The sequence below is a fragment of the Leucopleurus acutus genome (genome assembly GCF_964270905.1).
Source record: "Leucopleurus acutus genome assembly, chromosome: 3".
NCBI classification, from domain to species: domain Eukaryota; kingdom Metazoa; phylum Chordata; class Mammalia; order Artiodactyla; family Delphinidae; genus Leucopleurus; species Leucopleurus acutus.
The window spans coordinates 117,534,378-117,551,827 of NC_139145.1; the positions used below are offsets into that span (position 1 = coordinate 117,534,378).

Sequence of the window (17,450 nt, forward strand, 5' to 3'; positions counted from 1 at the left end):
TTTTTGTTCAGCAAAAGTATATAGATGCACAGAAAATTGTGAAAAAATAAGCATTTCATTTAAGCATTGCATTGTGAGCCAACACTTATTTTTATCTATTTTTTTTTTTTTTTTTTTTTGCCGTACGTGGGCCTCTCACTGTTGTGACCTCTCACTGTTGTGGCCTCTCCCGTTGCGGAGCACAGGCTCTGGAGGCGCAGGCTCAGCAGCCATGGCTCACGGACCCAGCCGCTCCGCGGCATGTGGGATCTTCCCAGACCGGGGCATGAACCCGTGTCCCCTGCGTTGGCAGGCAGACTCTCAACCACTGCGCCACCAGGGAAGCCCTATCTATGTTTTTGACTATAGCCAACCTGGTAGGTGTGAAGTGATGGCATTGTCATTTTGATTTGTATTTCCTAAATGGCTAAGGATGTTGAGCATCTTTTCATGTGCGTATTTGCTGTTTATGTGTCTTCTTTGGGATGTCTATTCAAATCCTTTGCCCATTTTTAAATCGAGCTGGCTTTTTTAAAAAAAATCTTCCCCCCCCCCCCAGCTTTATTGTGGTATAAGTGACATACAAAAACTTGACCATATTTAAAGTTTACAATTTGTTGTATTTTTACTTATTTATACAGCTGTGACACTATCACCACAATCAAGATAATGAACATATCTGTTACCCCCAAAAGTTTCTTTGTGCATATTTGTAACCATCCTTCCTTCCCCCTGTTTGACCCCAAGCAAACAGTTATTTGCTGTCTATTATTATATATTAGCCTGCTTTTTCTGGAATTTTATAAAATGGAATCATACAGTATATGCATTTTTTTTTTAGTCTGTGTTCTTTCAGAACAGCTATTTTGAGATCCATCCTACTATAATTCATATATCATCAAATTCACCCTGAAGTGATTCTTAGTATATTCACAGAGTTGTACAACCATCACTACTGTCTAATTTAGAACATTTTCATCACCTCAGGAATTTCTGTACCCATTAGCTATCACTCCTCATTTCCTTTACCCTGAAATTCCTGGAAACCACTAATCTCCTTTCTGTCTAGATTATTTATCTTAAAAAATGTTTTGTAATCTTTATTGTGGTAAGAACACTTAACATAAGATCTACTCTCAACAGATTTTTAACTGTAGATTACAACACTGCTGACTATAGGTGTAATGTTATACAGCAGGTCTCTGGAACTTGCCTTACTGAAGCTTTAAACCATTGATTAACAGCTCCCCAATTCCCCCTCACCCTGCCCTTGGCAACCGTTGTTCTGCTCTCTGCTACTGTGAGTTTAACTATTTTAAATGCCTCATATAATTGGAATCATGCAGTATTTGTCCTGTGACTGGCTTATTTCACTTAGCATAATGTCCTCAAGGTTGATCCATGTTGTATATTGCAGGATTTACTTTTTTTTTTTGAGGCTGAATATTATTCTGTTGTACATATATTTACCATATTTTTTTTATCCATCATCCATCAGTGGACATTTAGGTTTTACCACATCTTGGCTATTGTGAATAGTGGTGCAGTGAACACTGGATTGTTAATATCTCTTAGAGATCCTGATTTCAGTTATTTTGGATATATACCCAGAAGTGGGATTTCTGGATCATGTGGTAGTTCTATTTTTAATATTTTGAGGAACCTCTATACTGTTTTTCATAGTGGCTGCACCATTTTGCATTCCCATTAACAGTATACAAAGGTTCCAATTTTCCATATCTTTGCCAGCATTTGTTGTCTTCATTGTTTTTGTTTTTTTGATAATAGCAATCCTGACAGGTATGAGGTGATACCTCATTTGATTTGCCATTTCCCTGATGATTAGTGACATTGAACATTTTTTATATACCTGTTGGCCATTTGTATGTCTTTGGAGAAATGTCTATTAAATCCTTAACCCTTTTTTTTTTTTTTTTTTTTTTTTTGTGGTACGCGGGCCTCTCCCGTTGCGGAGCACAGGCTCCGGACGCGCAGGCTCAGCGGCCATGGCTCACGGGCCCAGGCGCTCTGCGGCATGTGGGATCTTCCCAGACCAGGGCACAAACCTGTGTCCCCTGCATCGGCAGGCGGACTCTCAACCACTGCGCCACCAGGGAAACCCTTCAACCCATTTTTAAATTGGGTTTTGTGTTTTTATTATTGAGTTGTAAGCATTTTTCATACATTCTAGATACAAGTCCCTTATCAGATATATAATTTGAAAGTATTTTCTCTCATTTTTTGGGTTGTCTTTTTACTTTCTTGATGGTATCCTTTGAAGCACTAGTTTTGATAAAATCCAATTATCTTCTTTTTACGTGTCACTTTTGCTTTTGGTGGTGTAGCGCTTTTGGTGTTGTAGCTAAGAAGGCTTTTCCTACCCCAAGGTGATGAAGATTTACTTCTATGTTTTCTTCTAAGATTTTATAGTTTTAGCACTTAAAGTTATGTTTATGATCCATTTGCAGTTAATTTTTGTATATGGTCTGAGGAAAGGGGGAGGGGTCCAACATCATTTTTTTGCATATAGGGATATCCAGTTGTCCCAGCACCATTCATTTAAAAAGACTATTCTGTTCCCATAGAAATGCCTTGGGACTCCTGTTGAAAATCAGTTGACCATAAATAAGAGGTTTTGCTTCTGGAACTTCTGTTCTGTTGGTCTCTGTTTATTCTTGTGCCAATATCACACTGGCCTGATGACTGTATGTAGCTTTGTAAGGTTTAAAATGGGAAGTGTGAGTCTTCCAGCTTCGTTCTTCTTTGGTAAGATTGTTTTGGCTGTTTGTATTTTTTTTGCGTTTCCATATGATTTTTAGGATTACTTTGTCAATTTCTGCAAAAAATCCAGCTGGGATTTTGAACCTGTAGGTCCGTTTGGGGAGTATTGACATCTTAACAGTGTTGTCTTCTGAACCATGAACATGGGATGTCTTTCCATTTATTTAAGTGTTCTTTTTTTTTTTTTAAATTTTATTTGTTTTTGGCGGCATTGGGTCTTTGTTGCTGTGCCTGAGGTTTCTCTAGTTGCGGTGCGTGGGCTTCTCGTTGTGGTGGCTTCTCTTGTTGTTGGAGCACGGGCTCTAGGCACATGGGCTTCAGTAGTTGTGGTGCACAGGCTCTAGAGCACAGGCTTCAGTAGTTGTGGCGCACGGGCTTAGTTGCTCTGCGGCATGTGGGATCTTCCTGGACCAGGGCTCGAACCCGTGTCCCTTGAATTGGCAGGTGGATTCTTAACCACTGTGCCACCAGGGAAGCCCTATTTAAGTGTTCTTTAATTTCTTTTAAATGTTTGTAGTTTTCAGTATACAAGTTTTGTACTTTTGTTAAATTTATTCCTAAGAATTTTATTATTTGTTGATGCTATTGTAAGTGGAATTGTTTTCTTAATTTCATTTTCAGATTGTTCATTGCTGGTGTATAGAAATACAATTGATTTTTCTTTTTTGGCTGTCCTGCGTGACATGTGGGTTCCTAGTTCCCTGACCAGGGATCGAACCTGTGACCCCTACAGTGGAAGCCTGGGGTCTTAACCACTGGACTGCCAGGGAGGTCCCCAACTGATTTTTGTATATTGATCTTATATCCTGTAACCTTGCCGAACTTGTAAAAAAATCAGTTTTGATAATTTTTTAGTGGATTTCTGGGACTTTGCTGGTGATCCAGTAGTTAAGACTTCGTGCTCCCAATGCAGTGGGCCTAGGTTTGATCCCTGGTCAGGGAACTAGATCCTGTATGCCTCAACTAAAAGATCCTGCACTTGGCAACAAAGATCCCATGTGCCACAACTAAGACCCAGTGCAGCCAAATAAATAAATATTTAAAAAAAAATAATAATTTTTTAGTGGTTTTCTTAAGATGAAAATCTTAAGGTCTGTATACAAGATCATGTCATCTGTGAATGTGATTTTACTTCTTTCTTTTCAATCTGGGTGCCTTTAATTTCGCTTTCTTGCCTAATTGCCCTGGCTAGAACCTCCTTACCATGTTGAGTAGAAGTGGCGAGGATAAACATTTTTATCTTGTTCCTGATCTTGGGCAGAAACATCCAGACTTTCACCATTAAGTGTGATGTTTGTTAGCTGTGGGTTGTTCATAGATCCCTTGTCAGGTTGAGGATGTTGAGTATTTTTATCATGAATGTACTGAATTTTGCTTAGTCTTTGGAGATGATCATGTGTTTTTTGTTGTATTTACATTTATATGAGCTCTTCCATTCATCTTGTAGTAAGTCTCATGTATTACAGAAATAAAAGTTTAGTGGTCATGAGCATTTGGATAAATGGTAGACGGCTTTAGAGTAGCTGAGATTACCCAGAGAGAGCATGTAGAAAAAGAAGGTGGCCAAAAGTGGTCCTCTGAGGAATATAAATATTCAAGCTGCCATATGCAATGCTAAATTTAATTTTATTTCAATTAGTAGATTTATTTTAATGAAAACTTCATCTAAGTTAGGAGGTTGTGGTTTTTACTTTACTAAGTAATTGTGCTATTAACTGCAGCTGTTTGATGTGTCTGAAGAATCTCTGGTAACAGGGCAGAGGTTTTCTGCCCTTTATTTGATTGCTTTTTGTATCAGGGTAGAACCTGATACAAATACAAAAATAAGTATTGAAGGTGTAGGCAAAAGAGAATTAGCATGATTTTTTGAAATGAATATTGTACATGGTGAGTAAATGGTAGAACTTTACACTTTGTGAACACTATTAGTTCCATAAATTGATCATTTGAACACTATTAGATGCTGGACTTTACCTTTTCTCTACTTAAAGGAATGTTTGTGTGAAAACAGAAAAAAAAATAATTTGTGGGAAATTTACTTCATATAGTTGGTATTCTGAGGCACACATAATAGTAAATAGCAACAGATCCTCAGATGGTATTGAGAACTAAATAGTGCTTTCTCTTCTCATTTTTGCTTTGTCCTTTGAATTACTGCTACTTCTAAAGTAATGTCTCCTTTGATTTCATTATCACTTCTAGCAGTTACTATGAGAAAACCCTGATTTTAAGGCATTAAAAACTGATAATGGTCACAGTAGCTTGTTGGTGAGACTACCTGTTAGATTCTTTAAAAATTTATTTATTTATTTTGGCTTTATTGAATATAATTGATAATTTGAAGTTGTATATGTTTAATGTGTATAACTTGATGATCTGATGTACGTTGTGATATATTCACCAAAATCAAGATAATTAATATATTTATTGCCTCATATGGTTACCATTTTCTTTCTTTTTTTTTTCTTGAGGTGCTAACGCTTAAGATCTACCTTTTCAGTAAATTGAAAGTATATAATACAATATTGTTAACTAAATCACTATATAAAGACATTTTGACCCTTAGCAGTATCCGAACTGAATGTCAGCAGTTAAGATCTAAGTACGTAGCAATGTGCGTTAACTATTCTGAATTTAAGTTAGTTGATAGTCTTAGAGTCTATTGCAAAAAGTTATTGAAGTTCTCCAATTTAATCATAAGTAATTCATTATTTGGTTGAACTGAAAAAATCCTTGTTATATTGACCAACTCATCAAATGATATGATTGGTAAAAGTTAATTTGTGAGGTGTTTGTTACCTGAAAATTTGTTTCTTTCTTGAACTACGTTATTATAATTACCCAAAATCATGTGAATAATGTAACTGAGAATAAGAGATTGTTTTACTTGAGGCACAAAAAAGTAGAATGTTGACTGATAGCTAACTATGAATTAATACTAAAATTAATAGAAAGTGGGCCGCCCCACCATGATGCCCTCAACTTATAAACTATCTTAAGATACATTACAGGCGCTTACACATCTATCTGGAGGGTCAAAACCCAAATCAGGGTTCTTAAAAGACAAATCAGAATAGCTCTGTAATGTAACAAGGAGAGACATATTTAATTACTACTACAAACATTTCTCCTGTTAAACCTTAAACGTACAAGATATTTTAAAACATATATTCACAGCAGAAAGATTGCTGACTTAGCCATTTCTAAAACAGATGTTTCCATTTAGTCCTAATCCATAGTCCTTAAAAATTTGGAGAACTAATTCACTTCTTTGCCATCATTAAATAGATAACAAATGAGACTGTAATCACTAGGCAAAAAGTAAAGGGAAAAGATGAATATTTCACATTACTAAGGTTGGAATTAGATACTTCATGTATTATAATATAAACTATATACAATCACCAAATACTCTTTAAATTTGAAATTTTAATAGTTGATGAGTTTTAAAGCTGTGCAAGTCTATGGACAGTGATATGTATTCTAGTATATAGTTCATCAAATGGTAATAGTTGTTTATCTTGTATGAGATACTGTTGGCAAACGTAAAATAAATAGCTCTTCTCATCATCTCGTATACATTATGATACGTAATAGCTGGAAAGCATTTTATATTATAAAACTTAAGTGTGTCTTTAACATTTTTCTTGATGTAAGAAAAACTAGCCAATTTTAGATTTAACTCATGTTCTCTAAATGTATATACATATGTGGCCTTTTAAATGTGAAAAATTGTCGGATTTCTGTTTTATGACTGCAGGAAGCATATGTGCCTCGTTTCTTACCCAAAGCTACCAACTGCCAGTTCTTGACACAATGTTCGTAAGAAAGAAATATAGAGGCAAAGACTTTGGGCTTCATATGCTGGAGGACTTTGTTGATTCCTTTACAGAAGATGCACTTGGCTTGCGGTATCCACTGACCTCTCTCATGTACATAGGTAATTGGATTAAGTTTTTAGAAAGTTAAACTTGTCTCAGTGTCACTTCTGACTTGTTTCTGCAGGATATTTTAAATGTGCATATATCAATATTAAGTAAATTATATTCCTTGGCTCTCTAGGGCTTAATTTTGCAAATGTGCCCTTACCTCCACATAAATGGCATTTTGGGGGTGTGGTAACTTTCTTAAAAAGTTGAAATATTCACATATCATAAAATTCACCCTCTTAAAGTGTACAATTCAGTGGTTTTTTATTATATTCACAGCTACGCAACCATAACCACTGTCTAATTCCAGAACATTCTCATCACACCAAAAAGAAAACCTGTACCGATTAGCAGTCACTCTTCTATTCCCCCATTCCTTTATCCCCTAGCAATCAACCACTAATCTATTTTCTGTGTTTATGGATTTACCTGTTCTGGACATTTCATATGAATGGAATTGTATGATATAATTATATTGTAAGTCCTTTGTGTCTAGCTTCTTTCATTTTGCATAGATGTTTTCAAGGTTCATCCATGTTGTAGCATGAATCAGTGCTTCAATTTTTCTTTTAATGGCTGAGGAGTATTCCCTTGTGTGGATATGCCACATTTTGTTTATCTACCATCAGTTGATGGACTTTAGGATTGTTTCCCCTTTTTAGATATTACGAATAGTATTACTTTGAACATTTGTGTAGCTTTTGTGTGGGCATTACTCTGGTGTATATACCTAGGCGTGGATGAAATTGCTTGGCCATAACCTTTTGAGGAATTGCCAAACTGTTTCCCAAAGCAACCGCACCATTTTACGTTCTCATAAACATTGTATGAGAGTTACATTTTCTCCATATCCTCGCCAACACTCATTATTATTTGTCTTTTTTTTTTTTTTTTTTTTGCGGTACGCGGGCCTCTCACTGTCGTGGCCTCTCCCGTTGCGGAGCACAGCCTCCAGATGCGCAGGCTCAGCGGCCGCGGCTCATGGGCCCAGCCGCTCCACGGCATGTGGGATCTTCCCAGACTGGGGCACGAACCCGTGTCCCCTGCATCGGCAGGCGGACTCTGAACCACTGCACCACCAGGGGAGCCCTATTTGTCTTTTTTATTAGAGCCATCTCAGTGGATGTGGAGTGGCATCTCATTGTAGTTTTGATTTGCATTTGATGTTGAGCATCTTTTCATGTGCTTATTGGTCATTTATGTACCTCCTTTGGAAAAATGTCTATTTACATCCTTTAACCATTCTTTCTTTGGGTTATTTGTCTGTGGTGGCTTTTTAAATTAAAAAAAAAAATTTCAGATATACAAAAAAATATAAAGAATAAGGTAACAAATACTCATGTATCATCCAGCATGTACCATCCATGAGAAGTGGATCATTGCCAATATAAGTTGAACTTCTGTCCTATCCAATTAGCTTACTCCCTTCCCTGAAATAAGCACTATCCTCAATTTGGCATTTATTTTCCCCATGCATTTCTTAGACTTTTAATACATACGTATACATCCTCCAACAATGTCATATTGTTTTACATATTTAAAAAGTTTAGGGGATTCCCTGGCTGTGCAGTAGTTAGGACTTTGTGCTTTTACTGCCGAGGGCCCGGGGTTCAGTCCCTGGTTGGGGAACTAAGATCACACAAGCTGCGCAGTGCAGCAAAAAAAATAAAGAATTTTATATAAATAATATGTACTGCATGAATTCTTCTGTAGTTTTCTTTTTCTATTCATCTTTATCATTATGAGATTGATTCCCGTGGATTCATGTAGCTCTATTTATTCTTTTTTAGTGCTCTTTAGTATTTCATTGTGTGAATATATTGTGTTGTGGTGTTTTAAAAGCAATTAGTGGATTTATGTTTGCATTTGTGTAAAGTCCATAGCACTACTCTTTTCTTAATGAAGTAATATTTAACCTGGAAAGTAATTTATTAGAAAACTTTTATAAAATATAATTTACCATTGATTTTAACCTAACATCAGATATTTATTTCCACTGAAAAAATATTTTTGTTCTAAGTTTCTTTCCCCCCTTTTAATACCAAAAATCCATAAAACAAGAGCCAAGTGTTGCATGTCCATCTTGAATCACAGCTTCTGTCTAGACCCATACATGAGAATGGAATGAACCCTGTATACCCTTGGAAAATATGAAAATGGATTTTCCTCTTAAAGTCTAATTATTGCTTTACTAAATTTGGGGAGGAATGCAAACACATCTACTGCAGGCAGACTCTCTTATTACCCTTTTTTAGGATTCTCATGATAAATAAATTGAATACCAAGTGAATTATAGGTGCTTATGTATTATGTAAGGTATCCTCTGCTATTTTAGTTATTTTATTTCAGGCAGAGGACTCGGTGTGGCCTGTTGGTTTTCTCCAGCTTTTCCCTTCCTAATAACTATAGGAACTACAACCAGAAAACATGAGAAATATTGTCAAATATGTGGGGAAAAAGTGAGCAAATGGTATCCTTGTGTCCACATATCCAGTGTCCAGATTAACAAATGTTAAGATTTTGCCATATTTGTTTTCATTTATTTTTTGGGAGACCTGAACAAAACGTAGATACAGTTGATGTTCTCTTTGGACCCCTCCCTAATCCCATTCCCCTTTCTTCTTTCCTCCCCAGAGATAATTGTGTTCCTCAAGTTGGTGTATATCCTTCCTGCCCATGTTTTCACACATAAGTCTATGTCTATAAACACTATAAAGCATTATTTCTTGTGCTTTTTTATTTTAAGAAATTTAAAGTTTTTAAAAATAATAATTTTAGATTTATTTTGTATATATTCTTATTTAAACAGTTACTTTAGATTTTCACACTTCCCAAAATATAATTTAAATAGCACTGAAGTTCCCCTCATTTGCCCTATTAGAGGTGTTGCCCGCAAACTGGGTTCGCCTCTTGGTGATTGTTGAGCCAGAAGACACACCAGGCCGTAGAGTGGGAGAACTTACCACTTGCAGCAAGTAAGGAGAACACCGGGGATCTCTCCCAGAGCAGTGTCTCCTCAACAGTTTTTGGTCATAAAATATACATAACATAATATTTATCATTTTAACCATTTGTAGGGGTACAATTCAGTGGCATTAACTACATTCCCCATACTGTGTCCCCATCATCACTGTCTATACCCAAAACTTTTTCATCATCCCCACTCTAAACTCTGTCCCCTTCAAACAATAATCCCCCTTCTCCTCTCCCCTCATTCTCTAACTTCTTTTCTGCTGTCTGTCATGAATTTGCTTATTCTAGGTACCTCACATAAGTGGATTCATACAATATTTGCCCTTCTGTGCCTTATTTCACATAGCATAATGTGTAAGTTCCATTCTTTTTGTAGCATATATCAAAATTTCATTCCTTCTTATGACTGAGTAGATTTTTATTGTGTGAATATGTGACATTTCGTTTATCCATTTATCTATTGATGGATGCTTGGGTTGTTTCTACCTTTCTGTGTTTCTATGAATAATGGTGCTGTGGACATGGGTGTGCAGATATCTGAGTCCCTGCTTCCAGTTCTTTCGGATATAAACCTAAGAGTGGAATTGCTGGGTTATTATTCTATGTTTAACTTTTTGAAGAATTGTCAAACCATTTTCCACAGAGGCTGTATCATTTTTTAAATTATTTTATTATTTTTTAAATTAATTTTTATTGGAATATAGTTGATTTACAATGTTGTGTTCATTTCTGCTGTACAGCAAAGTGAGTCAGTTATACATATACCCACTCTTTTTTAGATTGTTTTCCCCATTTAGGTCATTACAGAGTACTGAGTAGAGTTTCCTGTGCTATACAGTATGTTCTTATTATCTATTTTATATATAGTAGTGTACACTACCCAGTCTCCCAGTTTATCCAACCCCCCACCCCTTTCCCCCTTGGTAACATAAGTTTGTTATCTACATCTGTGACTCTATTTCTGTTCTGTAAATAAGTTCATTTGTACCTTTTTTGAGATTCCACATATAAGCGGTATCATATGATGTCTTTCTCTGTTTTACTTCACTCAGTATAACAATCTCTAGGTCCATCCATGTCACTGCAAATGGCATTATTTTGTTTTTTTTAGATGCTGCATCATTTTGTTTAATGTGTTTTTAAACTTATAAAATGACATCCTTTTGTAGGTAATATTGACTTGTTTTTTTACTGACTTTTTTTTTAGATTTATCAATGTTGATTATATGTAGCTGTAGTTTATTGGTTGTAGTTGCTGTATAGTATTTTATTGTATACATAATTTATTCATATATCCCCTAATGATGGGCACCGAGGTTGTACCACCTAAAACAGTCCTGTAATGATCATTATAGATGCCTTCTTCTGCATATGTTTAAGTCATTACAGTGTATACCTAGAAGTAGAATTGGATCATAAAATATTTTTCTTCAACTTGCCTAAGCACTTTAAAATTGTTCTCACACCAGCAGTGTGGGAGTTTCCATTTCCCTTATTTTTCTGATGCTTGTTATTATCTGATGGGTGTGAAAATGGAATCCTGCTGTTTCGTCTTATATTTCCTTCACAACTGGTGAGGTTTATCATCTTTATCTTTGTTTATTCATAAATGAGACTGCTGTATAATTTTCTTGAGTTTCCTTGGTGTTTTTGGTATCAGAGTTATGCTAGCCCCATTAAGTGACTTGGACAGCTTACTTTCCATCTTCTGTTTGCCCAAACATTTGATTTCGGGGATTTCTAGAAAACTTTCAATGTGTTTTTCAGCTTGCAACCAGTACTTTGAAAAATATCCAGGAGACCATGAACTGCTTTGGGAAGTTGAAGGTGTTGGACACTGGTACCAGAGAATACCAATCACCAGAGCATTACAAAGAGAAACATTTAAAATTACAGGTAAGAATGTTTCAGTTTGAACACAAGTCCAGCTTAAAAAAGCAGTGCCTAATTATGGTTGTGTCTTATAGTCTGGAATAGTGGTGTATTATAATGTGATCTCTCTAGTAACAGACCTCCTTTTCTAAACTTTGAATTTTTGTTATATGTAAACATTTGAGTCACTAATAGTCAGAGGACCTAGAGTAGTCCAGTAGAACGTAGCCCAGTAGTCCAGTAGGAATTGGTGGATAAGAAATAAGCACAGTTTACTCAAACAGCATAGAATAGGCATCAGTGGATCAAAGGTAGTACCCAGTTTCATGCATCTCCCCTTGAAGTCACTACATACAGATAACTGTTTAAGACTCTTTACAATTGCAAGGCTTCATTATAAGATATTGGTGAAGGGGATATCCCACACTTGGATTTTCAACACCCTTCTTTAGGGCTTTGTAAAAATCAGTACAAAGAGTGTTACAATTAAAAGCAGACACTAACTGGTTTACAATTTAAAAAATTCTTTTACACACAGCAGTTTCTCAAAATGAAGCTAAAAGACCTGTGTCTGGAGAATACAGTCTTGGATCTGTTCCAGACTATGAAGCAGGAGCTGAAGACAGTCTGTCTAGTGAGATGCAGCTAACGGTAGGTACACTGTTGTTTACTGTAGGAAATAATAATTTTGCTGTTTTTAAAAAAGAGGTTCAGCTAATACTAATATTTAACTTTTTTAATGTTATTGTTCATTCAACAGACTTATGTAACTTCTGTTGTGTTAGTTACTTGGCATTTTATGTTAGTTGGTTTCTAAGATTTAATTTTCTTTGAAAAATAATTTGGAATACACAAAATAATATAGAAGAAAATAAAAAGCTATAATTCCATTACCTTAGATGTAGCAACTAACATTTTTGTATATATACTTAATATATATTATGAAACATGTATCTGCATATGTTTCATTTTTGTTTTTATTCTTTTATGCTGCTTCTAACTGCTTTTCTCCATTAACATAATATTGTAAGCATTTTCTATGTCATTACTGTTTTAAATCGTTGTTAAATAGTACACTATTCTATTATATATAAATATCAGCATTTGTTTCCTTAACATTTATACTTAAGTTTTTTATATTTATAAGTGACCCAGCCATGAATGCATTTATACATGAATCTTTGAGCAAATGTAATTATTTCCTTGCACAGATAAATTTCTAGAAGTGGAATTAGTAGTAGGTCAAAGGTTATGAAGTTACTTTGGGAAGTCTGTGGCTATATGTGTTAGGTCTTTGTAGAATGTAATATACTTTGCAAATACTAGGTAACGTGAAAGTAGAAGGGCAGGTCCCATTACTGAATTCCAGAGGATTTACCAGGTACTTTACTAGAAACTACTTGATATTATTTAAAATACAGGTTCATTGATGGGGTCCTAGAGGTCTACTTTTATGCAGTGTTTTGTTGTGGTGGCATTTAATACAGTCATATTTGTTTTGTACACGGGTATCTGAATATATTTTTAGTGAGTGTTGAATATGTCTATGTAAATGCATGTACATTTCAGAGACACAGTGCTTTGGGGAATTATTTGTGCCCTTTTTTTTTTTTTTTTTTTTTTTTTTTGCGGTACGCGGGCCTCTCACTGTTGTGGCCTCTCCCGTTGCGGAGCACAGGCTCCAGATGCGCAGGGTCGGCGGCCATGGCTCACGGGCCTAGCCGCTCCGCGGCATGTGGGATCTTCCCGGACCGGGGCACGAACCCGTGTCCCCTGCATCGGCAGGCGGACTCTCAACCACTGCGCCACCAGGGAAGCCCTATTTATGCCTCTTTTCTCCTGTCTTAGTTAGCATGAGCGTTGACTATTTTGAGTAAAAGTTTTTTAAAACATTTTTAAGGATAATATAAATAATATTGATACAGTAACTATATATAAGGAGTTCAGTTTTGTTTTTTTTTTCTACCTTTGGAATTTCAGACTTCAGAATAAGCCCCAGTTCTATTATACTGCATTCCAAATTCCTCAGATATATTCAAATTCATTTTAGTCCTGGTCAGATATCATAAGACCAGGGAAAGTAGAAAAATCTACTCTTCTCATACATGTGGTGAGAGCAATGATCTACTTTTATCTTAAGCCATATAGTTTAAAATGTGTCATTTTAATGAGAACATATTAAGATTTCACCATATTATAAGGTTGGCAATATAAATTAGACTTTTTTTCATTTTAGAAATTCATATTCCTTATATTACTTTAATATTTTAATTCAAGGAAAATTTTTCTCATATTAAACTGTTTTTTTTATCTTTTTTTTAAATCAGTAGCCACATGGGGAAGTGGTTTTGTTTGTTTATTTTAACTACATAATTTTTTTAAGCTTTATTGAGGTATAATTGACAAAAATTGTACATATATAAGGTGTACACCTTCATGATAAAGACGATAAATGCTTGAATTAAAGCATTGGTAGTACAAAAGAGGGGACAGTTTTGAGAGATTCTTCAGAGTCAAAACTGACAGGCTTTGTGGTTTATTGAATGAGGGACAAGAAGAAGGCATTACTGCCTCACAGGATTTTGGTTGGAATGGCATACTGAATTGTTATTGCCATTAACCAAGATAGAGGATAATATTGGGAAAATGTAAGATTTCAGTTTGGGACAAGTTGGATGTGAAATTGGTGGAGTATCCACTGGAGAGAGATTTCACTGGAAATAGAGCTTGGAAAATTGGGGCGACAGTTGGGGAGATTAAATTGTATATCTGGATTCATCATTTGGAAATCAGGAAAAAAGTTGGGGAGATTAAATTGTATATTTGGATTCATCAGCAAATAGCTGTTGAAGTAAAGGTAGTAGATACAGTTACATAGAAGGAGGATGAGGACTGAGAAGAGAAGGGAGCCAAGAACAGAACATTCAGAAACCCCGTGTATATCACTATAGCATGTTAGATGGCTTCCTAAGTTCTTAAGCTCATAATAAACTGAAGCTATAATATAACTTTTTTACTTCCTAAGTGAGTTTCTTAGTTGATGAATAGTGAGTACAAAAGGTGCTATTTGAAAAACTTTTAAAAAGATTTTCTTTGTAACTGTATGAAGTAGATCCATAGGGAGAAGAAAGGACCTAAAACTTGTGGTTTTAATCTGTATCTCTGTTTTAGATTGATTCTCTAAAAGATGCCTTTGCAAGTACTTCTGAAGGTAAGAAATTCAGCTGGTCTATTAGTAAGTGTTTGAGACAGTTAGAATTAAGTGTGTGTCTGTGTCTGTGTGGGTGTGTCCCTTAGAGTAAAGTGAAGACTTCTCCAGCCCTAAAGTCTAGATCTGGGTTCTTTTACCACTGATTTTTGCTGTGTGAACAGTTAGGTAAGCTATTTTGCCTTTTTTTGTTTTCATTTCCTTACCTGTAACATAGGGACAGTAATGTGTACCTTGTTCACTTCCCAAGATTATTGGAAGAGGGTCTAAGTGCAGAAACACTTTGCAAAAACTCAAGGTGACACAGAAATGTGAGGAATGAATACTGACAAGGTTATTTCATAGTTTAGAAAAAGACACTGACATGGTTTCTTAACCTGAAGTGACAGAGAGGAAGTGTGTAATGTTGGGGATTTAGGTAAACTAGCGTAGTTCTTGCATTTCTGTGTATTTTTTTTTTCATTTCTGTGTATTTTAATAGGTAATCCTTTGAATACATAATCAATCAATTATAGTTTTGCCGTTTTTTCCTCAGGTCACGGTAAAACACCTGTTTCCACTCGTACTCGAAGTAGTCATCTAAAGCGGCCAAAGATTGGAAAACGGTTTCAGGATTCTGAATTTAGTAGTTCTCAAGGGGAAGATGAAAAGACTCCCCAGACTTCACCTACAGCTTCAGTGAACAAGTGAAGTATTGTTTATTTTACTCTCGTTATTTTGTTTATTCTTATTTTCATATTATTAGTGTTTAGTTTTTAAGGTGAAGTTTATTGTTTGTGTAGTAAATGACCTTGGTGTAGAACTTTGTATTTGAGTTCTTCCACAAGATTATTGATTACACTTGGTTAAGTGTCACTTTGACAGTGGTATAGGGAGAAGTTGCTAGTAAGAGAGTGGAATAAACTCATGATTTAGTCTCTTGTGTGAAAATCCAGGAGAATATTCTAGTGCTTATATTATCCCAAGTGAGTCATTATTGTCAACTTTGAATTTGACAGTAGCTATGGTTTTTAGCAGTGCTGAGGTTTAGTCAATTTAAAAAACCCTCAATTTTACTTTATAACTAATTCATGTTACTGGGTTATAGAATATAACAAATTAGTGATAGCCATAAATGGTATTGTCAACTCCTCCAGAAACTTAATAGCCAGCTGAATCAACAGAACACTTGGATCAAAACCTTATTCTCCATCTTCCTTTGAATCTTAAAGAAAGCAGGATTTTCAATATTATAGTTAAATTAGGCTTTTGCTCTGATAGTCCTGCTAACTGTTCCTGAGTCAACCATTCATAGTGTTGCCATTTTAGTTGTGAAATTATTCTACTCAGGTAGAGAATTCTGTAACTCTGCCAATTTCATTATGTATGTAACTTTAAATTTGGATAATTATGTAAATGTTATATTTTAATGAAAAATTCATCACTTTAAAGTCAAATTTAAGTAAATATTTAATTTGTGAAAAGAGTAATGAGTTTAGATAATTATAGTTTTTTTCACTGAGCAACATTTTGTTGTAATACCCTTTTTAGAAGGGAATGTAACAGTAAATTTTTAAATTGAACATCTCAGAATTATTGTGGACTTTTTTTTGCTTTTCATAAAATAGTAACAGGAGACTGAATGCTTAAGTGCTCAGACACTATGAAGAACAAAACTTCATCTTTGCCCTTGAAGAATCGACTGTCTATAAGTTTCTAATACACATATCTGTACCTGTGACACAGGTTAAGAGCACTGCAAGGTGGATTGTGATATAATAATAGCAGTGCAAAGTGCTATGGATGCAAAGGAGGGTGTGATTGATTCTAATTGAGGGGATAGAGAAATTTGACATTTGTGCCAGGGCTTCAAAGATAAGTAGAAACTCAACAAGCAGAGTTGGGACAGAAGACTTTCTTTTCTAGTTGAGGGTCTACAAACTATGGTCTATAGGCCAAATCTGGCCCACCACCTATTGTTGTAAATAAAATTTTATTGTAACACATCTGTGCTTATTCACATTTTTATTATGGTTACTTTTGCTTTACCCTGGTGGAGTTGGGTAGTTGTTCAGAGACCATATGGCTCACAAAACCTAAAGGAAAAGTTTGCTCACCCCTGGTCTCCACCACGGCTGTTCAAAGAACCTTCTGTCATGGTGGACATGTTCTTTGTCTGCCCTTCCCTGTCCAGCATGGCAGCCACTACTCAGTTTGCTCATCACCGAGCACTTGAAGTATGGCTAGTGCAACTGAGGAGCTGAGTTTTTAATTTCACTCAGTTTTAATTACTGTAAATAATGACAAGTGTCTCATGGCTATTGTATTGCACTGTGCAGTTCTAGACTGCAGGAGTAACATGAGCAAAAGCACAAAGCTGGGAGGAGTGTTGGTAAGGAAAACTGATGTATAGGTAAATGGTAGCATCGAGTAGGAGGTAAAAATATAAGGGTCTGGTCATGTTAGGCTTTGAAAGGAGGTATGCTTTATTCTCCAAGCCATAGAGAACCATCAGAATTTTCTGAGCTGGACTGTCACTGGTACAGATATGTGTATTAGAAACAAACTCTGGTGACTTACCAGGCGGTCCAGTGGTTAAGACCCTGCACTTCCACTTCAGGGGTCCTGGGTTCGATCCCTCTTCGGGGAACTAAGATCTTGCATGCCATGGATGCAGGCAAAAAAAAAAAAAAGAAACATAGTTCTGAAAACCTTACTAAAGAATGTAT

The 17,450-nt window shown here is 35.6% G+C and overlaps 1 protein-coding gene across 3 annotated transcripts in view; it reads left to right on the top strand.

The window, feature by feature from the left end:
- The window catches only part of FAM169A (family with sequence similarity 169 member A), a gene marked incomplete at both ends in the record, with an annotated part of 42,790 nt that overhangs the window by 15,670 nt on the left and 9,670 nt on the right, over positions 1-17,450 (top strand). For 2 of the 3 annotated variants that reach the window (XM_082834882.1, XM_082834884.1), the window contains 5 exons: positions 6,521-6,700; positions 11,430-11,558; positions 12,073-12,185; positions 14,706-14,745; positions 15,278-15,428. In XM_082834882.1, coding sequence (XP_082691008.1) covers positions 6,521-6,700; positions 11,430-11,558; positions 12,073-12,185; positions 14,706-14,745; positions 15,278-15,428 — 613 coding nt within the window. The remainder of the gene's footprint in view (positions 1-6,520; positions 6,701-11,429; positions 11,559-12,072; positions 12,186-14,705; positions 14,746-15,277; positions 15,429-17,450) is intronic. The other variant, XM_082834883.1, reaches the window with a different exon arrangement.